This window comes from Agelaius tricolor, unplaced genomic scaffold, assembly GCF_023055355.1.
Source record: "Agelaius tricolor isolate 1412-34295 unplaced genomic scaffold, bAgeTri1.0.p SCAF_41, whole genome shotgun sequence".
NCBI classification, from domain to species: Eukaryota; Metazoa; Chordata; class Aves; order Passeriformes; family Icteridae; genus Agelaius; species Agelaius tricolor.
The window spans coordinates 2,351,793-2,374,468 of NW_027269301.1; the positions used below are offsets into that span (position 1 = coordinate 2,351,793).

Below are 22,676 nucleotides of genomic sequence, written 5' to 3' on the forward strand. Positions count from 1 at the left end.
AAGTAGAGCTTTCAAAGTAATCAGCACAAGATTAATTTAATTAATCAAATGAAGGAATCAATGGAATAAAATTACTGCAGTCCCAACATCAATTCATTTGGGAGCAGATATTTCAATACAGATACAAAAATAAATATATTTTGCATTTTCATCCCCAGCAAACAGCTCCAAAAGCTGCTCAAAAGCCTCTCAGAGCTGGCAAAACAGAGAGGGAGCCGAGGAAATTATTTTCCTGTTAATATCAAAGATTAAAAAGCTCTTAATAAAAGTCAACCACCTGAAGGCAGGGAAGGGAGGGAGAAGTCTGGGGCTTGTTTTAACAGCAACAAAGCACCCGTGAAAGCCAAATCAGCCCAGCTGGGAGCCAAGTTCCACCTGGGCTGAGCCACGGGGCCACAAATGGGGCTTGGAGAGGGAAAGGAGGGGGCAGAGGAGGCAAAAACCCCCAGCACATCCCACATGGGCGCTCTCCCATCGCTGCCAAGGGGCCACAATATTCCTCAGAGGAGCTTTAAGATCCAGCTGAGGCAAAAATAGAAAATTGTCGAGGTTCCCCATGACCATCAGCTGAGAGTGAGGAGCTCTCAGAGCTCCCCCACCCGTGCAAAGCCTCCAGCTCTTTGTTTATTTAATGCAGAACCGTCACTTCCCGAGCAGAGTTTCACTTAGAAGTTCATTGAAATCTTGTTTTCTCTTCCCAAGAAAGCATTGTTTGGAACTTCCCCCCCTCCAGCCGGGGCTGGCTTCCTGTTGATGTGAAACCCAGATAAACCAGTGCCCACCCCGGTGTTTCTGCTCTCCCTGCTCCATAAAAAAGCCATTTTGTCATTTTCTTGGAATTTTCAGCTCACTCCCATCCCGTTTTGTTGATGTCTCAGCTGTCCCTGGGCATGAATGGCCTGTAGGGACAGGGAGGTGACACCACCGTGCCCTGGTGTCTCCAGTCCCGTGGGGGTTTCCTTGCTCCCAGTTTCAGGCTGGACAAAATTTTTAAGTCACCACTGAAGCCATTAAAACCTCAAATCCTTCCTCACCAGCGAGCCAAAGCTCTGGAAAACAAGGATTTATTTTGCTGTTCACAAGCAAAATTATTTCTGAGCAATAAAAATGCTCCTTGGGCTACCAACACGACCCACAAGCATCAGATCTTCCTTCAGTAATCCAGCACTTTATTCTCATTTGGGAAGAAATCTGAATTTTTCCAGGTGGCACCTCCATGCCCCAGAGTCCACTGAGCAAATCATCTGAGGAACTCCAAAAAAAACCAACACCTACAGGCTGAAAAATCACTAAAAAAATGTATTTACACTGCTGATACCAAGCAGCAAGGCAGCACCAAGCCAAGAAATCTGATTTTTTTCCAGGTGGCACCTCCATGCCCCAGAGTCCACTGAGCAAATCACCCGAGCAACTCCAAAAAAAACCAACACCTACAGGCTGAAAAATCACTAAAAAAATGTATTTACACTGCTGATACCAAGCAGCAAAGCAGCACCAAGCCAAGAGCCTCGTGGCCTGGGGAATTCCCTCAATTTGGGCCTTGCAGGAAGCCCAGCAATCAGAAAAGGAAACAAAACCCACATCCTCTCTCCTCACTCAGCAGCTCCAGCTGTGCCCTGGCTCCCTGTGCCTCTTATCTCCCTTCTCCATGGGTTGTCCTCACATTTCCCTCCTTCTCTGGCCAAGAACTCGGTCCCTGCTCCAAGCCAACCACCCCAAGGTCGCCTTCACCTTGTCCTGGCCAAGCCCCTGGGCAAGAGCTTTGTGAATCAAAAACCCCACTTGGCCCAGGCCACGCCATAAATTTGCTCCATGTGGCATTTTCAGCTGCCATAAATTTGCATCCGAAGCCATTTGCGGGGCTGGCTCTGCTCCTTGGGGAATTTTTAAATGGATTTCAGGGATGTGACAGATTTATGGGGCTGGGAGTTCCCCTGGGTTTGTCCAGAGCCACTTTAGGGGCAGGGGTTAAAGACCCCACAGCATAAAACGGCTGAGCCACGTGTTAAAGGGAATTTTGGGTTTTTCCAGCATTCAGAAGATGCTGAGGCAAAATCTGGAGTGAGGGGGTTGAATTTATCCACCCAAACCCCTCCTGTGAGCCGCAGGCTGGAACAGCAGAGCTTTAGACACCGAATGCAGATCCCTGGCACAGCCTGAGATTAAGAGGGGAGGATTTCTGGCTTTTCCCTTGATACCTGCCAAAGCTCCAGCGCTGAACTCTCAGCCCCTCCTGGCCCATTTTCCTGGCTGGCAGCTGTGCCTGGTCGAGCTGGATTAAACCTTGTCACCAGGAAGGTCAGGAGTGACCGCAGGGGACAGCCCAGAGCCCCCAGAGATCCCACAGGAATCTCAGTGGGATCAGGGAAGGGATCCAGGATGCTTTTTGCCTTTGGAGCTGGCAGCAGCTCGGCTGCTGCACGGATCCCGACAGGAGGAGCTGCCAGTGCAGCACAAACCCAGCAGCAGAGCAGCCCTGGGGCTGCTGTGACCCCCAAACCCTTCCCTGGCATCGCCCTCCTTCCTCTGACACAGCCGGGTATTCCAGCAGCAGAAGAGGAATGTCTGATATTTCTGGGGAACAGCACAGAGCTGAGCGAGCCCCCCGAGCCCGGCTGCAGCCCCCAGAGCCGCCCCCTTCCCATCCCAAACCTCGGGTCCAGCAGGAGCAGGAATGATCCCAATCCCATCCCCTGCACCACCCCTGGGATCACAGGATTCGGGGATGCAGCCCCCACCCCATCACCCCCGCACCCCACCCCAGTCCCAGCCCAAATCCCCATCCCTGAACTCCTCTGGGAGCCCTCCAAGCCCGGCTGCAGCCCCCAGAGCCGCCCCCTTCCCATCCCAAACCTCAGGTCCAGCAGGAGCAGGAATGATCCCAATCCCATCTCATCCAATCCCATCCCCTGCAGCACCCTGGGATCACAGGATTCGGGGATGCGGCCCCCACCCCATCACCCCCGCACCCCACCCCAATCCCAACCCCACATCCCCATCCCTGAACTCCTCTGGGAGCCCTCCAAGCCTGGCTGCAGCCCCCAGAGCTGCCCCCTTCCCATCCCAAACCTCAGGTCCAGCAGGAGCAGGAATGATCCCACTCCCATCCCCTGCAGCACCCTGGGATCACAGGATTCGGGGATGCGGCCCCCACCCCATCACTCCTGCAGCCCACCCCAGTCCCAGCCCAAATCCCCATCCCTGAACTCCTCTGGCAGCCGGGGGAGGGCCGGGGGGAGCTGCAGCCGGGGGAGGTGACCTTGGGGACAGCGGGAGGGGATGTGCAGCGCGGCACACCTGGCACAGCCCCTGCGCCTCGGCAGGTACCTTGTGACTGCTCCTGCCGGAGCTGCGGCGCTTTCTGGGGAAGGGCTTCTATTTTGGGCAGAATGTTTTCACTTGGCCTATATTAAGCACATTCATTTCGCAGTCACAAGGCAGCGCAGAGCGGTGCGGGAGCCGCTTCTCCTCCGGCAGCAGCTCCGCAGCCTGGCAGCTCCCGATTCTCATCCCCGGGCCCGGCCCGGCCCAGCCCGCCCCAATCCCGGTCCCATCCCTCGGTTCCTACACGCTGAGCCCCTCTGGAACTTCCCGAATTCCTGCATTAAGGAACATCCCTGCATTAAGCACTCCCCACTCCCGGCTCCTGCAGCCGGCAAAAGCCTCCGGGAATTGCTGCAACACCGACACGCGACAGCAGCTCGGAGGGAAAGCATTGAGAAACCCTCCGGTGTGACCTCTGCCAACCCCGCCGCTCTCCCCAGGGATCGGCAGAGAAGCGTTTCCACCTTTTCCCTCTTTCCCTCCCACTCTCCTGGGCACGGCGGCCTTGGAAAGGAGATGAATCTCTGCCCCGTGCCTCGTGGACGCTCTAATTGTGATTACAGCCCTTCAGCGATGACAGCAAAAAATAAACAAACACCTCCCGCAGGTGCCAGGGCCCGGCTGGATGGGATGAGGCTCGTGGGAAAGCCCTGGGGCAGCGGGATAATGAGGAGCCGGGATGAGGAAGGAGCATCCTCTGCTCTGACTCAGCTCGGGCTCAGCCCGGTCCCACGAGCTGGGCTGGCCTGGGAGGGTCGCGGTGCCCACCCTGCTGCTCCCCTGTGCCAGCTGGGCACCGCTGGAGCCCCGGCTGGGCAGGGCTGGGCTACGAACGGCAGCGTTCCACGCTCAGCCTCCAGCAGGCTCTTCCCTTCCGTCCCCGGTTCGTTTTCTCCCTCTTCCCAAGGCTCTCTGCAGGAAGGGCAGCACAGGCTGGGCGCTTCCCCAAATCCTGCAGGGAAAACCTGGAGCTGGAACAGTTAAATTGGTTCAAATCCCCGCTGTTGATGCACTTATACCAGATTAACCTTTGCATCAATGGGCTCCCAAATCACTCTGAACTGGCTTAACCCTTCCCTAAATGGGTTTAACTGGTTTGCAGCAGGGGCTGGTGGAGCTTTAACGAGCTCACAGCTGAGTCCCAGCGGTGGTGCTTTCCTGGGAAGCCCTGAACCCCCTCATGATGCCCCAAAACCAGTTTGGGGGCTGGAAGGGGGTGAGGGCACTTCCCATATCCTTCAGCGTGAGCACCTTTTCCAGAACATTTTCCAGCTTCTCCCCTGCCCAAATGTTTTATCTCAGCCCCTTGGCCCCCTGGCTCTGAAGGGGACCCCAAAATCTCCCCTATTTACAGTTCCCCACACCAGCAGGGTCACAGAGTCGCTGCCTCTACACCCCAAAAACCCCTGAGCTGCCAAGCGACAGAAAACAGCCTGGGCTCCCCAGCACAGCCAGCCGGGCCTCCCTTTTCCACCCACCCCTCCTTCCAGCACCAGTACCCCCAGTGCCAGGGCTGAGCCTGTGCCCAGCCGGCTCTGGCAGAGCCCCAGGGCTGGGATCCCCCCAGGGCGACCATTTGGGAGCAATTTGGGCGAGACTGGGGCCATTTGCAGATGCTCCGAGACGGGGCTGCAAACCCGCCCTTGCTCCGGGCTGGGAACGCTTCCCTCGCTCTGTGACCCTGCAAAACGTGGCCTTTTAGTGCCTGCCACCAAATTAGGCGGAAAAATCCCCCCGAGTTGCCTCCCCAAGCCGAGCCGGAGCAAAGCTGTGCCTGCAGCGAGGCCAGAACACCCCGGCACCTCAGGGTGGAGGTGAGGCAAGCGCTGGCCCCGTGTGTGCCGAGCTGCACGTTCCTGCTCTTATCAAACCCATCGGGATCAGCTCCAGCCCTGGCTCCCGTGCCAGCGCTCTCCAGCGAGAGGATCGCGTTCGAGGGGCCCCTCCTGCCCCATTATCCCATTCGGTGCTGCCCCATTATCCCATGGGCTCCCTCCTTTCCCACGGAGTCACCGCTGGGTCCCACTGAGTCACGCTCGTGCCTCCTTTCCGTGGCCCGTGGCCATTTCCCCGCTGCTGCCTCGGTTCCCATTGACTCACCCGTTCAGAGCTCACCCTCTCTTTCCCAGTTCCCATCCCGGCCATTTCTGGTCACTCGGACTCACCTGGGACCTGATTCCTTCCCTGCATCCCTGAGGAACATCTCAGAGCAGGGGGCTCAGGCTGGGCAGCTCCAAAATCCCCTTCCAACCTGTGCAGGAGTGCTATTCCCAGGCCAGTTTCCTTTTCCAGGAGCAAAGGATTCTCCCCATTTCTCACCCTAGCTGCCATCTGCTGCTGTGGGGGTTTGTTTGTTTGTTTGTTTGTTTGTTTTTTCCCACAGATCATGGGAAAATTAAAAGCTTTGCAGAATTTAGATGCAATCAGTGCCTCAAACATATTCCTTCACATTTCCCATCCATCCCTTCCTCCGTGGAACCATCCCATGGTTCGTTTTCTCCAGCTGTAGTAGAGGAAACAATTAGGAACGAGTCTGAAAGACTTGGGAACTGCAGGGGAAAAAAATGGGATTTTTTTGGGGGGGTAGCAGGGAGACGCAGGCCCCGGCGCACCCAGAGCCGGCCTGAACGGCTCCGAGTGGAAAATTCCTGTCCGTTGAGCTGGGATTGTGGTCCAACAGGTTTTTAGTCCCAGCCCCTTGAGTTGTGTCAGTGCAAAAACTCATCCCTAGGGCATTTGTTTGGATCACATGGGCGAGCGTATAAAAATGGGTGCTGCCTGTCCGGGCTAGTTTGCACCTGGAAAGGGAAGGCGGCTGCTGGAGCAGGAGGGAAGGAAGAGCCGCGGGACAGAGCAGAGCAGAGCAGGGCGCTGCGCTCAGGTAACCCCGGAGACCCGGAGCGAATCATCCCCCGTGGCCCCGGGAGCGCCCTTGGGGCATGGAGAGGGCGCCGGAATTTGTGGGGGAACGCAAAGCCTCAGAGAGTTGGGAGATGCGGGAATTGTGCGGGAGAAGGGCTGGATCTGCCCTAGGAACGGCTCCAAGCGCCCTCGAGGCTTTCCCCGGTGCCCGGGGGCGATGCAGCCCCTCCGGTGTGGGTGGCACTGGCAGCTCCTCCTTCCCCCACGACCCCTTGGAGCTGTCGGGAATTGGGGTGTGGGATCTGTGGGGTGCCCTGGTGGCCCTCAGGGCGGAGAGGAGGCTGCTCAGGCAGAGAGAGACACGTGTGAGGGACACCGAGATGTGCGGGAGAAGGGCTGGATCCTGCCCTAGGAACGGCTCCAAGCGCCCTCAAGGCTTTTCCCGGTGCCCAGGGGCGATGCAGGCGGCTCCCGCAGCTCCTCCTTCCCCCACGACCCCTTGGAGCTGCCGGGAATTGGGGTGTGGGATCTGTGGGGTGCCCTGGTGGCCCTCAGGGCAGAGAAGAGGCTGCTCAGGCAGAGCCACGTGTGAGGAGACACCGAGATGTGCGGGCAAGGAGTTTTCCAGCGTGGAATTTGGCCCCGCTCTCCCACTGGAAGGGAGATAAAACCGAGATAAAGCTGAGATGAAGCCAGCGGCTCTCCCTGGGCGCTGCTTGCTGTTTTGGTCACGGCTGTTGGCAGCTCCTGGCAGGTCAGCAGCACAACCACAAAGGCACTCAGGGCTGTCCTGGCAGGTCAGCAGCACAACCACAAATGTTCCCCTGGAGAGGAGAAGGCTCCAGGGAGAGCTCAGAGCCCCTGGCAGGGCCTGAAGGGGCTCCAGGAGAGCTGGAGAGGGACTGGGGACAAGGGATGGAGGGACAGGAGCCAGGGAATGGCTCCCAGTGCCAGAGGGCAGGGATGGGTGGGAGATTGGGAACTGGGAATTGTTCCCTGTGAAGGAGGAAAGGCCCTGGCACAGGTGACCTGTGCTTTAGCACTTTGCCTTTTTAGAAATCAGGGCTGTTGGTGGCTCCTGACACACCACCAGCATGGCCATGAAGGTGCTCAGGGCTGTCCTGGCAGGTCACCATCAGGGCCATGCAGCCACCCAGGGCTGTTGGTGGCTCCTGGCAGGTCACCTGCAGGGCCATGCAGCCAGTCCAAGTTGTTGGCAGCTCCTGGCAAGCGATCAGCACGGCCATGAAGGCACTCAGGGCTCTCCTGGCAGGTGAGCAGCACGGCCATGAAGGCACTCAGGGCTGTTGGTGGCTCCTGGCAGGCGATCAGCATGGCCATGAAGGTGCTCAGGGCTGTCCTGGCAGGTCACCAGCAGGGCCATGCAGCCAGTCCAAGTTGTTGGCAGCTCCTGGCAGGTGAGCAGCACAGCCATGAAGGCTCTCAGGGCTGTTGGTGGCTCTTGGCAGACCACCAGCATGGCCATGCAGCCATTCAGAGCTGTTGGTGGCTCTTGGCAGGTCAGCAGCACAGCCATGAAGGCTCTCAGGGTTCTTGGTGGCTCCTGGCAGGTGAGCAGCACGGCCATGAAGGCACTCAGGGCTGTCCTGGCAGGTCACCACCACGGCCATGCAGCCACCCAGGTCTGGGTCACCTCCCTGCCTTTGTGCCCTGCGGGGCAGGGGCAGGGGCAGAGGCAGTGCTGCCTCACTCACCCTCGGGGTGTGGAAGTGCCTTTGGGAACCCAGAGCTGTTTCACAAGCCAGGGCTTGGATGAGGAAAGAGGGAGATCCTCCTGCCCCGGGGCTCCTGCCTGCTCCTCAGTGCTCTCACCCCCACGTCCCTCTTTTCCTGCTGTTCCCTCTCTCCCTCCCTCTCTCCAGAAGTTTTCTCCCCACTCAGCTTCTCCTTCTCTGCTCTCCATCCCTACTTGGAGACAGTTGCTTGGAGACAGACTCCTGGTTCTTTGATGTTTTAATCCCTTTTATTTTTTAATGGGGGAATAGTGGGAGATGGGTGCCGCCACACTGGCTGGGAGCAGACTGGGGAGGAGAGTCCAGGAAAGATCTGACACCAGAGGGAAAGGTCTAAACCAAGCAAAACCAGCACTTTCCCCTCATCAGGAAATATCCAATCCCCACCAAGCCCTGTCACGCTCTGTGCCCAAAAACAAGTCCCAGGAGGGTCCCATTTTCTCCCTTCTCGCCCCAGGTCCCCACCCAGGTGCGGCATGAGAATGAATTCCTTGGCCGGGGGTGGCTTGGAGGGTTATTTTCCTTTTCTGACGAAGAGCCCAGGCCGGTTGGCAACATTATCCTCCTATTTTCTGCTCTGCTCTCCGTAGCAAGAGAAACCAGGAGAAAAAGGGAAACAGAGAAGCCACAGGATGCACCGTTATAAGAGGAACTTTCCCCAAAATAGAAGCTTTTCACAGTTTTTTCACGAGGCGTCAGCAGCTCTTAATGCTGTATGAAACTGTGAATCCTGCCTGGAGCAGCCTGTCAGTGCTCCAGGCTGCAGCTGCAGCCTCTCCCAGAGCGTGGGGCCGGCTGTGCCCCCCAAAACCTGCCTGGAGTGTCGGGAACAAACAGCTGGAAGCGCAACCTCGGCTGTGATTCCACCCCAGCAGCTCTTTCTGCACCCCTGGGGTGGTAAATGCAACACATCCCAGCTGGAGGGTGCAGAAATCCTGCACGGATGGAACAAGACCTTGAGTTTCGCCCTGACCTGGTTTTTAGCTGCAAAAGATCCGTCTGGAGAGCCCCAAATGTTGATTAGCTCAGCGCTGGGGCGAAGGGATCTGGGCTTGTGCAAGGAGTTGCGTTTTACAGGAGTACACGGCTCCTTCTGGGTTTAAATATTTATAAGCTGAGTGATGCCTCCCTGGAGCTCTGCAGCCCTATGGATGGCAGGGAGAGCTGTCACCCTGGCCGTGTCAGGTGCCTGATTCCAGGGCTGGGAGATGGGATCCAGCTGGGGCAGAGAATTCCTGCATGCAGGGAATTTCCAGAGCCCCCCAAACTCCCGGCTCTCAGACAGCCCCTGCTGCTTGGGCAGGGCAGGGATGGAAGGTGCAAAAATGTTCTTTTTTTGCTTGTTTTAGACCCTTCCTTCTGGTATCAGCCTTTTCCCAGGCTCTGCTCCCCACCAGTGTGGTGGCACATCCCAATGTGTCCTTTTGTCCCCACTGTTCCCCCACCAGGGTTGGATTCTGCCATCTTTGCAAAGTTCTGGTTGAAGATTTCTCCTGGCTCCAGTCGGATACTGAGCCTGTAAATGACATTTTTTTGGAGCTGCCCCTCCCTCCCTGGCTGCTGATGGGCCTGGGGGGCCCATGGGGTGCTTGGAGCAGCTGTCCTGAGCAAGGAGGCTCCTTGTAGCCTCATCCAGGCAGCAAAACTGCAGCATTTGGGATTTTAGAGAAGCAAAACAGAGGGGTGACCCTTGCTGCTCCTCCTGGTGAATCCATGGATGGATCCAGCACCGTGGTGGGTGCCTGGAGCCCACTCCCTGCCAGGAGCCAGCACTCTGCTGGCTTTGCAGGAGCAAATCCCCGGCTGGACTCTGCCCCTGACGTGTGCAGGATGCAGTGACGGGGAAGGAGGGACAGCCCCTTGCCCTGCCTCACTCCAGAGCCTTGGCCAAAGCCACCATGCCAGGGGACTCGGTGGCCTGCTGGCCACCCCAGGAGCCAGGCACTGCCCAGGGAGCTCAGATCCACAGGGAAGGCTCTTAGGCCAAGGGTGAGGTGCCTGGACAGGGGGTGGGAGCTGGGAGAGCCCCGCTGGGGCTGAGGGGAGGTTGTCCCTGTGGAACCTCCAGAGCAGGGGACAGGTCTGTGTATGTTCCATGTTCTGGCTGATTTGTAGGGTGGCAGGAGGAGGGCAGAGCTGGCACCAAGACATGGGGACAATGGGGAGACGAGGGACAGCTCAGTCCCCACACCAGGACGCTGCTTGGCCAGCCCAGACCTTGCCTTCCCAAAACCTTTCTGTCTCCAGGCTGGGGAGGTGACACCGAGTGGGGAGGGGGTGGCTTTAGGATGTGAGTCTGTGTTTGGGGTGGTCCCACAGATCCCTGTGCCCTCTCCTTGCAGAGCCTGCCAAGAGAAAGCGATGGAAAGCCCGGGGAAGGGCAGCCCTGCTGGGAAGATGACAGCCATGGCTCACAGCCTGTAAGTACCTGCTGCTGCCTCCTCCCGCCCCTGCTCCTGGCACTTCTCCTCCGGTCACTTTCTCCAGGGACTTTGCTCTTTGCTCCCATCCCACCCACGCCACAGCAACGCCTCCGTTCCCCGTGGATGAGGTGGAAACAGCAGAGAAAAGGCAAAGGCAGGGTCCTGGTGCTGGGGGCTTTGGGAATGTGTGGTCCGGGGTTTTTGGGGTGTCTCCCTGTCCTAAATCCGCTTTGTCCAGTGAGGGATGCATTGCTTTGGTCTGTGCCAGCCTTTTAGCCCCTTGCAAGGTGAATGATGCTGGATTTGGGGGGCAGGGTGGGGGGCAGAGCCAGGAAAGCTGCAGCGGTTGCAGAGCATCCAAGGAGCATAAGGAAAATTGGGTTTGGGTTTGGATTGCTGAATCCTGTCCCCAGCCAGGCTGGGCAGGGTCCTGGCAGGGGAGGGTCCTGGCATTGCTGAATCCTGTCCCCAGCCAGGCTGGGCAGGGTCCTGGCAGCACCTGGGAGGGGTGGAAATGCCCCTGGCTTTAAACTGGAGCGTCATAAATTTTACTGGGGCTGGAGCAATGTCCACTCCTATCTTGGATATCCTGAGGGCTTCTTCATTCCTGGCTGGGGAGGAGGAGGAGGGAGGATGCTGTGGGGTAAAAAGGAGGTTTGGTGTGACCCCCAGAGCTCAGCCTTGGCTGTGGAGTCAGGATCATGGAGCTGGTCTGATGGAATTCCTTGGGGACAGGTTCAAGGGGCTTAAATTGGAGAGATTGGAGCGGGAAGCAAAGGCCTTTTAACCACAGCCCTGGTGGGGATCACTGCGGGAGGGGGATGGCACTGGGCAGCTGTGCCATGCCATGGGCAGCTGTGCTGTGCCACCCTGTGCCATTCCATGCCATTCCATGCTAAGCCATGCCACAGCACGGGCTCGCTGGGGAACAGTCAGCTGAGACTTGTTATCCTCCTCCCTGGGAGGAGAGGGGCTGTGAGCAGCACCCACGCTTTCCACAGCTGCTCCCGACCCCTTTCCGCGGCCCGTGCCCTCCTCGGTGCCTCGGGAACCTTTTCTGCCGGCAGGGAGGCCCGTGCGAGCTCCGCAGCCGGCGCGTTCCGCCTGCGGGTGACAATCGTGCTTTTGTTTTGCCTGGCTGCGAGAGGGGCAGGCGGGAATTTGGCTGCCCAGAAAGCTGCCGGGAACCCTTTCTTCCACAATTAAGCACCTGCTACAAGAGAGCAAATAAGCCAAATCATGCGGCTGGCAAACAAGCTTTACGTGTTCCTTCCCCGTGACCCACTCCAAGAAGCAGAAAGCTCCAGGCTCTGCGGCTCGGCTGCTCGCAGCTCCCGGGCCAGCGATTCCACAGCAATCCCGGGAGCTGCCGCTGCCGCCTCCAAACCCAAAAAGGGCTTTCCCCTCCCCACATTAGCGGCTCCATCTCCTTCTGCTATGGAGAGACAGATCCCCGTGCTGCGAGTTCGGTGAGGCTGGCGCCGGGCTGGGGGGGCCGTGCCGGGCCGTGCCGGGCCGGGCGAGCGCTGCGCTCTGCGCCGTTCGCTGCGGCGCCGCATCAGTGCCGGGGCCTGATCCGAGCGCAGGGATCAGGGCAGGCAGGGGGCCGAGCCTAGCGCGGCTCGGCGGCGGGGATGGGCAGGGAGAGGCGGCTGCAAGGCTCGGCCAGGGATGGCGAGGATCACATGATGCGGATATGCGGGGTCAGAGCGGTGCCCGCCGCCTTCCCGGCAGCCGCGCTGCAAAGATGACTCGGAGGTTTTTTGGTGCCCCGAGGGTTCAGATTTCGGGGAGATGCCCTGGGGGTGAGGAGGGGCTGCAATAAACCCCGTGGAGAAGGGGAAAAAGGCAGGACTGCAGCGTGTGGCCTGTGCTCGCAGGGATGGAGCAGCTTCGCCCTCCCCCCCCCCGCCAGAAGCCCTGCGAGGGTTTGGGGGTGCTCCGGGGGGGCTGTGGGGCTTGTGAGGGGTCTCCTCCACCCCCAGCACCACACATGGCCCAGCTGGCAGCTGGCACCTCCCTAAATTTGGGGACAGGGAAAGGTCTCAGAGAGATCAGGACTGGGGGGCACGGGGAGGGGGGGAATCGGATGCAGAAGAAAGATGGAGGTGACATATAGGGGGGGTGGGGGTGTCATCCCCCCCTATGGATGTCACAGGGGATGGAGGGCAGGGTGGGGGTCTCATGCAGAGGGGGCATAGGGATCCCTGGAGTGCAGGATTGGGGGCCAGGATGGGAGGATTTTAGGGCCAGGATGGGGGTCCCAAGGCAGAATTGGGGCCACAACAGAGCCCCCTGAGAGGGAGGTTTAGGGGCAGGATGGGGTTGCATGGAAGGCAGGATTGGGGGGCACAGAGGAGTCCCCTGGGAGGGAGAATTAGGGACACGATGGGACACGGGGGGGTCCGAAGGCAGAATTGACGGAGCCCCCTGCAAGGGAGGGTGAGAGGACATTACGGGGTCTCAAGGCGGATTTAGGGGGACGTGGCAAAGCAGGGGCAGGACTTAGGGGCAGGATGGGGATCCCAGGGCAGGAGTGGGGGCCACAACGGAGCCTCCTGCAAGGGCCGTGCCGAGGGTCCCCATGCGCGGCAGGACGGGCCCGTACCCCCCCCGGGACCCCCCCGTGTCTCTCCGAGCCAATGCGCGGCCGCGGGGGGGGCTCGGGGCGGGGCCCGGCCGGGGCCGCTTGTTTTTTGTGAATGAAAGGCGGGGCGGGCGCGACTGCAGCGCGCAGGGCGGTGCGCGCAGGGCCGCGATCCGCGCAGGGCTCCGCGCAGCGCAGCGGGCCGCGGATGCGGAGATCGGGGCGGCCGAGGCGCCGCCATGGGCCCCCGCGGGCCCGGCCCTGAGCCGCGCAGCCGTGCCCAGCCCAGCCGCGCCAGCCGCGCCGTGGCCATGTCCGGAGGGGCGAGCCCGGCCCCGGCCCCTGGGAGCCGCCGCTTCGTCTGTGTTGGTGTGAGTACCGGGGCACCCCCCGCGCTTCCGCCCCGCGCCCCGCTCCGCCTCCGCGCATCCTGCCCGGCCCGGCCCGGCCCGGCTCCCGGACGGGGCACGGCGAGGGCCCGGCCCCTCCGGCCCACCCGCACCCCCGATCCGGGTGGCTCGGCTTCCTCTCGCCGTGCCATCCACGCCGGCTCCCGGTGCTCTCCAGTCCCCTCGCCGTGTCCCTCCCGGTGCTTCCCGTCCGCCTCACGATGCCCCGCACCCCCGACCCGGGTGCTCCGAGCACCCCCAAGCTCCTCGCGGTGCCCCGCAGCCCCGATCGGGCTCTCCGAGCTCTCCCGAGCCTCCTTGCGGTGCCCCACATCCCCCGCCTAGGTCCTCCCCAGTCTCCTTGCCATGTCCCGCATCCCCGGTCTGGGTGCTGCGAGCACCCCCAACCTCCTCGTGATGCCCCGCACCCTCTCCCGGTGCTTCCTGTCCCTTTTCCAATGCCCCACAGCCCCGGTTCGGGTGCTCGGAACACCCCCGAGACCCCTTGCGATGCCCGCACCCGCTCCGGATCCTCCCGAGCCCCTTTGCGATGCCCGCACCCGCTCCCGGTGTTCCCCGACCCCTCTGCGATGCCCCGCAGATGCTCCGAGCACCCCCGAGACCCCTCGCAATTCCCCGCGCCCCCAATCCGGCTGCTCCCCGCTCCCTCCCCAAACTCCCGCACCCTCTCCCGGTGCTCCCCGTGCCCATTGCGGCGCCCCCGATCCCGGTGCCCGCCGCATCCCCCGGCCCGGCCGTGCTGCAGCCCCGCTCGGGGCCCCGTTCCTCCCGCACCGCCTCCCGCCGCGGCCTCCACAGCCCCGGCTGCTTCCGCGGGGCCGCCGGGCCCCGCTCCTCCCGCACCCCGCGGCTGCCCCGGGCGCCCCGTTATTTTTGGGCATCGCCGCCGTTTCGGGGCGGTTTCGCCCCGGTTTGGGGGTTCTCCTCCCCTGGCGAGGTGCGGGATGGAGGATTTGGAGCCTGGGAGTTGCTAAGCGACGGCTCCCGGGGTGATGGTGCAGTTGCCTTGGCAACCGCGGGCTGGGAGCCTGGAAGGAGCAATTTTGGGGTTCTCCTTGGGGGGTGTGGGTGTGAACTGGGTGCCCGTGGTTTGGGTGGGGGGCTGCTGGCTCCAGCCCTGCTCCTCTGGTTGGGGGAACTCCAACCTCTCGGCATCTGGGGTTATTTTTACTCTGCGGTGGATTTTGGAGCTGTTCTCAGGAGAAAAGTGATGGTGGGGAAGGCGAGGAGGGGGCTTGAGAAGGTTCAGCCCCTCCTGGGATGGTGTTGTGGGTGAGGGGCTGTGACCCTCCCACTGTGGGGCCAGCAGAGCTCCCCAATGAGGTTCTGCTTTATTGAGATCCCAATGAGGTTCTGCTTTATTGAGATCCCCTTTTTATCCCTGCTGCTGTCCCCCTCTTCCCCTCCTCACGGCAGGCACTGATCCCACAAGGATTTAGCCCTTAATTCCCATGAGGCACCAGACTTTCCGAGCTGGCTGGGCTGGGGGTGGGCTGAGCTCCCCACGAGGGACAAACATCCCAAGTGCCAGCTGCGGTTGTCATTCCTGTGCCTTCCCCCTCCATCCCAACCAGCTCGGCTGACTCGGGAGCACGGCTGGGCCTAAAAATAACCTCAGCAAAGCTCCCCGAGCACTCACAGCCCCCAACCCCGGAGATCTCCCGGTCCTACAGAGCCCAGCTGATCCCTGGGAGGAGCAGGGGACAGGGGGTGGCAGCAGAGGGGGATGGAAATGGATTTTGAGGGGCTAATGGGGAAGGAGCCCACCTGCCCTGCTGCTGCTCCTGGTTTGCGATGCCCTTGGGATGAATTCCCTGCATCCCAAAGGAGGAGGGGGCCTGGAATGCGGTGACAACCACTCAGAGAAGTTTTGCCTCGGGACCAGCCCGGTGTGGAAGCGCTGGCACCCGAAGTGACCTGGATTTGTGCCACCTGCCTTTGCCTCCAGCTGCCCTCGGGGCCCCAGGTGTGCCCAGGGAGGCTGTGCACGGAGGGAGGCGCTAACATTGGGAAGTCCTTGCCAGGCTGCCGGTTTGGGGAGCTGTGGTCCCACGTGCAGGGCTCGGTTGCCATCGTTACCGGGTATTTTCGCTCACTGCGCTGGTGGTTTATTATAGCAGCTCGGGAGGCCGCTGCCAGGAGGGAGCAAGAGGGGGAAGAGATCCCTGGCCTTGGGAAGTTCAGAGAAATTGGGATGTGGGGGTTTTTGTCCTTCTTGTTATACCAAGGGGGAAGAGATCTTTGCCATTGGGGAGTTCAGTGAAATTGGGATGTGGGGGTTTTTGTCCTTCTTGTTATACCAAGGGGGAAGAGATCCCTGGCCTTGGGAAGTTCAGAGAAATTGGGATGTGGGTTTTTTTGTCCTTTTTGGTATCCCTCAATCCCTCAGTGCTTTCCCCCCTGGAAATGACATAATTGTCCTTTTTGGTATCCCTCAATCCCTCAGTGCTTTTCCCCCTGGAAACCACATAAACCCTCGTGTTCGTGCTGTGATGAGTTAATTCTGGCTGATTTAGGCTCTGGCTTTGAGCAGGGAATGGGTGACACACCTGGGCACACCTGGGTGCTGCTCATCAGCTTTGCAGCACCCACAGCACCGACATCTTTCTCAGGAGAGCTCCCAGGAGCTCTCCCAATCCCTGTGGCTTCCGAGCCTCTGGGAAACCTAAGGAGTTTCTTCTTGCTGCTCTTAGCTGAGAGCAAATGTCCCCTTGGGAATGGGATGGGAAAAGGGGGCCAGGTCAGTGTCCCCTGCCAGACAGCAGAGCCAGGCAGTGCCTGTGTGTGCACTCAGTCAGGCGGCTCTGGAAGCTTCTCTTGCAAATGCTGGAGATGGAGAAAAGGAAGAGGAGGAAGGGAGAGGAAAAAAAAAAGCCTCATCTCACATGAACAGGCATGAGCCTGAGAGCTGGGAGGGAGGAGGGCGCAATCCAACGCAGGCCATGTGTCTGACGTGGCACAGCAGCCACACTGCCACCAGAACATGAAATTTTAAAGGGGACTGGCGGGCACAGCGAGCTGGGAAGGGCTGGGCAGCTGCTGCAGAGCTTCCCCGAGCTGCCAGGGAGTGTCAGCATCCTCCTGCTTTGTGCCCCTGTGCTGCCCTGGAGACAGCCCCTGGCTGGTCCTGGCTGTGTTTGCCGAGCCCTCGTTCCCCCCGCAGGTCCCAATTAATGGATTCTGACATGGATTATGAGAGGCCAAACGTAGAAACCATCAAGTGCGTCGTGGTCGGGGACAACGCGGTGGGCAAGACCCGGCTCATCTGTGCCCGTGCCTGCAACGCCACCTTGACCCAGTACCAACTCCTCGCCACCCACGTGCCCACGGTGTGGGCCATCGACCAGTACCGCGTCTGCCAGGAGGTGAGGGCTGCCCAGGAGGCTGGGGGGGCTCATGGACGCCCCGTGGGGATCCCGAGGAGGTGGGGCTGTGGCTGACTGCCCGCGGTGGGAACAGCCCTGCTGTTGTCCTGGTGAGGCGCAGGGACTGAGGAGAGCTGGATGGTTTCTGTTCCCCCAGGTGCTGGAGCGCTCCCGGGATGTGGTAGATGATGTCAGCGTGTCCTTGCGCCTCTGGGACACCTTTGGTGACCACCACAAGGACAGGCGCTTTGCCTACGGCAGGTAGGGACAGGCAGAGCCCGGCGCTACCCTGGGCAGGGAGGGAGGGAGGGAGTCCCCAAACCGGACCTTGACCCCTGCCTTGTCCCCTCACAGGTCCGACGTTGTGGTTTTGTGCTTCTCCATCGCCAACCCCAACTCCCTGCACCATGTGAAGACCATGTGGTACCCGGAGATCAAACACTTCTGCCCCCGCGCCCCCGTCATCCTGGTGGGCTGCCAGCTCGACCTGCGCTACGCCGACCTGGAGGCCGTCAACCGGGCACGCCGACCCCTGGCCAGGTGGGACCCGCGTGCCCCAGAGACCTCCCTGCCTGCCCTCCTTATCTCCAGAGCTCTCTTCTGTCAGAGCTTGGGGGGTAGGATGGTTGGGATGGATGGAGATGAGAGATCTCTGCAGCCAGGTGGGGAATTTGGGGTTCATTGCAAAGGGCCTGGGGGCAGGGCCCTGCTGGGAGCTGCCAGGCACAGCTCAGAGCAGGGCTGAGAGAAGAGAGGGGGAGAGAGGATGAGAGGGTGAGAGAGTAAAAGGGGTAAGAGCATAAAGGAGTAAAAAGGTAAGAGAGTAAAAAGGGTAGGAGCATAAAAGGGTAAGAGAGCGAGGTTCCCATTCCAATACAATAAATCTTCTGTGTTGAATATTCTAATTCTCACTAACCAATCCAGTACAAGATACAAATCTTACAGCATTTCCATACAGCTATAAGAATCATTACATCACCATCCTGTGTTCCATTTTAAACCCTACAAACTCCTCTTTGGGCCCCTTCTGCCAAGCTGGCAGGGTCTGCTCTGCCCCTTGGAGCAGAGGGTGTTGTTCCATCAAAAGGGGATCACCTTCAGCTGGCCACACCATTGTTTTCCAGTTGTTCAGTAACTGAGGGATCTCAAAGCTGCTTTCATTTCAGTCTCGCTTATAGTTTCCATATTCTCAAAATCTTTTGCCAGACAATCATATTTATAAGGCTTTCCTGTTTCATCTTCCCCAACACTCTTCATTAATTATCTCCTGTCTATTTCAGGCCAATTAAACCTAACGAGATCCTTCCCCCAGAGAAGGGCAGGGAGGTGGCCAAGGAGCTGGGGATCCCTTATTACGAGACGAGCGTGGTGGCCCAGTTTGGTGTCAAGGACGTCTTTGACAATGCCATCCGTGCCGCCCTCATCTCCCGCCGCCACCTGCAGTTCTGGAAGTCCCACCTGCGCAACGTGCAGCGGCCCCTGCTCCAAGCCCCCTTCCTGCCCCCCAAGCCCCCTCCTCCCATCATCATCGTCCCGGACCCCCCTTCCAACAATGAGGAGCGTCCGGCCCACCTCCTGGAGGACCCCCTGTGCGCGGACGTCATCCTGGTGCTGCAAGAGAAGATCAAAATCTACGCACACAAGATCTACCTCTCCACCTCCTCCTCCAAGTTTTACGACCTGTTCCTCATGGACCTGAGCGAGGAGGACCAGCAAAGCAGCGCGGGGCACGGCTTCGGGGCGGCCGTCACGGCGGCCGCCGAGCGGATGCTGCACCAGGAGGAGAGGCACCACGGGCGGGATTTCCTCCTCAGGGCCGCCAGCTTCGACATCTGCGAGAGCGCCGAGGAGGCCGGACCCGGCCAGCGCAAACCGTGCCTTAGAGCCTCCACCAGTGACGGGATCCTGCGGGGCGACCGCTACGAGAACGGCGAGCGCGGGCTGCGGCGCGGCCGGAACCTCTCCTCGTGGAGCAGGGCCTTCACCAGCATCCAGGAGGAGATGGCCGAGGACCCGCTGACCTACAAGTCCAAGCTGATGGTGGTGGTGAAGATGGACGCGTCCATCCAGCCGGGGCCTTTCCGGGCCGTGCTGAAGTACCTGTACACGGGCGAGCTGGACGAGAACGAGCGGGACCTGATGCACATCGCTCACATCGCCGAGCTGCTGGAGGTGTTCGACCTGCGCATGATGGTGGCCAACATCCTCAACAACGAGGCGTTCATGAACCAGGAGATCACCAAAGCCTTCCACGTCCGGAGGACCAACCGGGTGAAGGAATGCCTGGCCAAGGGGACTTTCTCGGGTATGGCCCCAGGAGCAGCAGCCTGGTCCTTTCTGGGGGCTCACAGGGCGGGTGGGGGCTCAGAGCTCCTGGCTTTGCTCCGTGTGTGAGGGGGCGGCTGTGCCTCCCCCAGGGTTTTTGGTCACACTTTGCTGTGTGGGGATTTTTATCGCCTTTTTTTTCCCTCAGAAAGTGAGTGTGAAGCCCTTCCCCAGGGTTTCCTGCTCCTCAGTTGGTCCAGCAGCTCTGTTTATTTATGGAAGAGCTGCAAAGGCGACTTCCTCCTCTCCCAGCCCGGATTTCACAGGGTCATCCTGATTTATGAGGGGCAAGTGCCCTTAGTACGATTTCCCCAGCTTTCCAGCGAGCACCACGAGCCACCAGCACGAGGTGACATCCCAGGGGGATGTGAATGTCCCAGCCTCCCTCTGGCTGGATTTGTTTCGTGGAGATGGATCCTAATATGGTCAGGCTGTCCCTGTCAGGGACAGATGTGTGCTGGCCTTGCACACCCCTGGGAGAAGCTGCAGAGAGCGAGGCAGGAGATCCCCAGCCTCCTTCCCAGCTCTCCAAGGACTCAGGTTTAGGTGTCACATTTCCTTGCTAGCAAATGTGGTAAATGTGCTGTGGGGTGACCTGGGAACACCCTTGGAACAGGCAGAGCCTGCTGAGGCTCTCCCCTGAGCTCCTCTGGGCTGGCAGGGAATGCTGGATCAAAATGAGCGATATTTTAGGGAAAAATAGAGGATATGGCAGGATCTGTCCCCTTCCCTCTGCTCTCCTTGGGGTGAGGTGTTTTGTGGCTGAGCCCCAGGTCCCAGCAGCGCCCCTGTGCTTGTCCCCAGATGTCACCTTCGTGCTGGATGATGGTGCTATCAGTGCCCACAAGCCCCTGCTCATCTCCAGCTGCGACTGGATGGCCGCGATGTTCGGCGGCCCCTTCGTGGAGAGCTCCACCAACGAGGTGAGGAGAGCCCCCTGGGAGGGTGGCAGGGCTGGGGACACGGCCAGGAGGTGACAATGTGTGCGTCTGGCAGGTGGCACTCCCTCACACCAGCAAGAGCTGCATGCGGGCGGTGCTGGAGTACCTGTACACGGGGCAGTTCAGCTCCAGCCCCGACCTGGACGACATGAAGCTCATCATCCTCGCCAACCGCCTCTGCCTGCCGCACCTGGTGGCTCTCACAGGTGAGTCTGGGTGGCTGCAGCACGGCAGGGTGGCTGTCACCCCGTCCCAGCCACCCCTGAGCCCGTGTGTGTCCCCCTGTGCAGAGCAGTACACGGTCACCGGGCTGATGGAGGCGGCGCAGATGATGGTGGACATCGATGGGGACGTGCTCGTGTTCCTGGAGCTGGCTCAGGTAGGACAGGAGCCTGTGCTGCAGGGCTGGGGGTGCTCCAGGTGACACAGAGGGGTCTGGCAGGGCTGGGGGTGACACACAAAGGGGTCTGGCAGGGCTGGGGGTGACACACAGAGGGGTCTGGCAGGGCTGGGGGTGACACAGAGAGGGGTCTAACAGGGTGAGAGGTGCTCCAGGTGACATAGAGGGGTCTGGCAGGGCTGGAGGTGACACACAGAGGGGTCTGGCAGGGCAAGGAGTGACACACAGAGGGGTCTGGAAGGGCTGGGGGTGCTCAAGGTGACACACAGAGGAGTCTGGAAGAGCAGGAGGTGACACAGAGAGGGGTCTAACAGGGTGAGAGGTGCTCCAGGTGACACAGAGGGGTCTGGCAGGGCTGGAGGTGACACTCAGAGGGGTCTGGCAGGGCAAGGAGTGACACACAGAGGGGTCTGGGAGGGCTGGGGGTGCTCAAGGTTACACACAAAGGGGTCTGGAAGAGCAGGAGGTGACACAGAGAGGGGTTTGACAGGGCAAGAGGTGCTCCAGGTGACACACAGAGGGGTCTGGCAGGGCAGAGGTGACTCAGAGGGGTCTGGCAGGGCAGGAGGTGACACAGAGGGGTCTGGCAGCTCCAGGTGACACACAGAGGGGTCTGGAAGAGCAGGAGGTGACACAGAGGGGTCTGGCAGGGCAGAGGTGACACAGAGGGGTCTGGCAGCTCCAGGAGCTGGACAGCCAGGTCTGGCCTTGGATGTCCATGGAGCAATGAGGTGAAGCCCTGGCCGTTCCCGGTGGCCCTGAGCTGGTGTCCCGTCCCTCCCCAGTTCCACTGCGCCTACCAGCTCGCCGACTGGTGCCTGCACCACATCTGCACCAACTACAACAACGTCTGCCGCAAGTTCCCCCGCGACATGAAGGCCATGTCGGGAGGTGAGTGGCAGCCAGGGGGAGGTGACAGGGGGGTCCCTGCGGTGCCGGCACCGCCCTCACGCCCCCGTGTGCCCGCAGAGAACCAGGAGTACTTCGAGAAACACCGCTGGCCGCCGGTGTGGTACCTGAAGGAGGAGGATCACTACCAGCGGGCGAAGAAGGAGCGGGAGAAGGAAGACTACCTCCACCTCAAACGGCAGCCCAAGAGGCGCTGGCTCTTCTGGAACGCCTCCTCCTCCCCTTCTTCCTCTCCTTCATCGTCGGCAGCCACAGCCTCCTCTTCCTCCTCCTCCTCCTCCTCCTCGGCTGTGGTTTGAAAGCCCCGTCCTTGCCCTGGGAGGAGACGGGGAGGAGGAGGAGGAGGAGGAGGAGGAGGAAGGGCGGGATGCCCTGCCCCAGCGGCGGAGCAGCGGCCCCGCAGCAGAGCAGAGGGGCGGCCGCTGGGGAGGGGCTCAGCCCTGCTCTCCCCGCGGCGGGACCGGCAGAGCCCGAGCAGCAGGAGGAACTCGCGTTTACAGGAGCACCAGGGCTGTGCTGTGGTTTCATTTCGTGTGGAATTTTCGTTGGAAATTGGTTTTGTTTTTCGGAACATCAGCAGCACGAGGAAGAAGAAGATGAAGATGAAGAAGAAACACATCCAGCTTCCACTTGGATTTGGAACCAGAAGCTCTGGGATGTGGTTTGGGTGTCTGATGGCATCTCACCACCTGGAGCCACCGTGGGGGTCCTGCCACCCCCTTGGACTCGCAGCAGGGTCAGGCACAGGGCAGGGGACCCTGGCCCCCAAATGCCTCCAGGCACTGCAGGATTTCCCCTACAAGTGGGGTTTGTCCTAATTCAGGGCATGGAGAGGACCAGAGTCCTCTCCTCCCTGTTCTTAACTCTTCAGTTTTGTTTAGACAGAAACTTAAAGCAAAAAAAAAGCCCCAAACCCAAACCCACTCCCTCAATCTGCCACACCAGAAACCAACCCTGAGCCCTGGGCTGGGGATTTTAGCCTGGAAGGCTCCATTGTAATAAATGGTATTTTAAAAGCCCGGCGTGGTCCCTGTGTGTGTGGGAGGAGCAGCTGGACAGGCACATCCCTGTGCCAGGCTGGGGTGATACCATCCCCCCCTTCCAGCGCTCCTGGGACGGGCAGGGACAGCCAGGCCTGGCAGGACCCACCCCTGCTACAACACCAGGTGGCTTTTCCATCGGACTGACTCTGCCTGTCCCACCTGTGTCCCTGCAGGGCTGCCAGGCAGGGCAGGAGGCACCCAAACCTCCCCAGCTGGGATGGGGAAAGCTCCTTGGAGCCCATCCCTGCAGAGGCTGCTGCTGGAGGAGCACCCAGGGATGCTCCTGGTGGCTCCCACCCCACACTGCTCCTCTGGCCCCTGCAGCCTCCCCCT

The 22,676-nt window shown here is 60.3% G+C and overlaps 1 protein-coding gene across 4 annotated transcripts; it reads left to right on the forward strand.

The window, feature by feature from the left end:
* Nucleotides 1-11,498: 11,498 nt before the first annotated feature.
* RHOBTB2 (Rho related BTB domain containing 2) lies at nt 11,499-22,319 on the forward strand. 4 transcript variants are annotated; one of them, XM_071454864.1, is made up of 10 exons: nt 11,508-11,832; nt 16,524-16,725; nt 16,883-16,986; nt 17,080-17,265; nt 18,006-19,030; nt 19,855-19,973; nt 20,047-20,197; nt 20,282-20,370; nt 21,177-21,282; nt 21,361-22,319. In XM_071454864.1, the coding sequence occupies exons 1-10, from the start codon at nt 11,603-11,605 to the stop codon at nt 21,597-21,599; spliced, it is 2,451 nt and encodes an 816-aa protein (XP_071310965.1). In that variant the 5' UTR covers nt 11,508-11,602; the 3' UTR covers nt 21,600-22,319. The 4 variants fall into 4 exon arrangements, with proteins under 4 accessions (XP_071310964.1, XP_071310965.1, XP_071310962.1 ...); XM_071454862.1 differs by lacking the exon at nt 11,508-11,832 and adding an exon at nt 12,900-13,321; XM_071454863.1 differs by having other exon boundaries at nt 11,499-11,832; nt 20,047-20,370.
* The last annotated feature ends 357 nt before the right edge of the window (nt 22,320-22,676 follow it).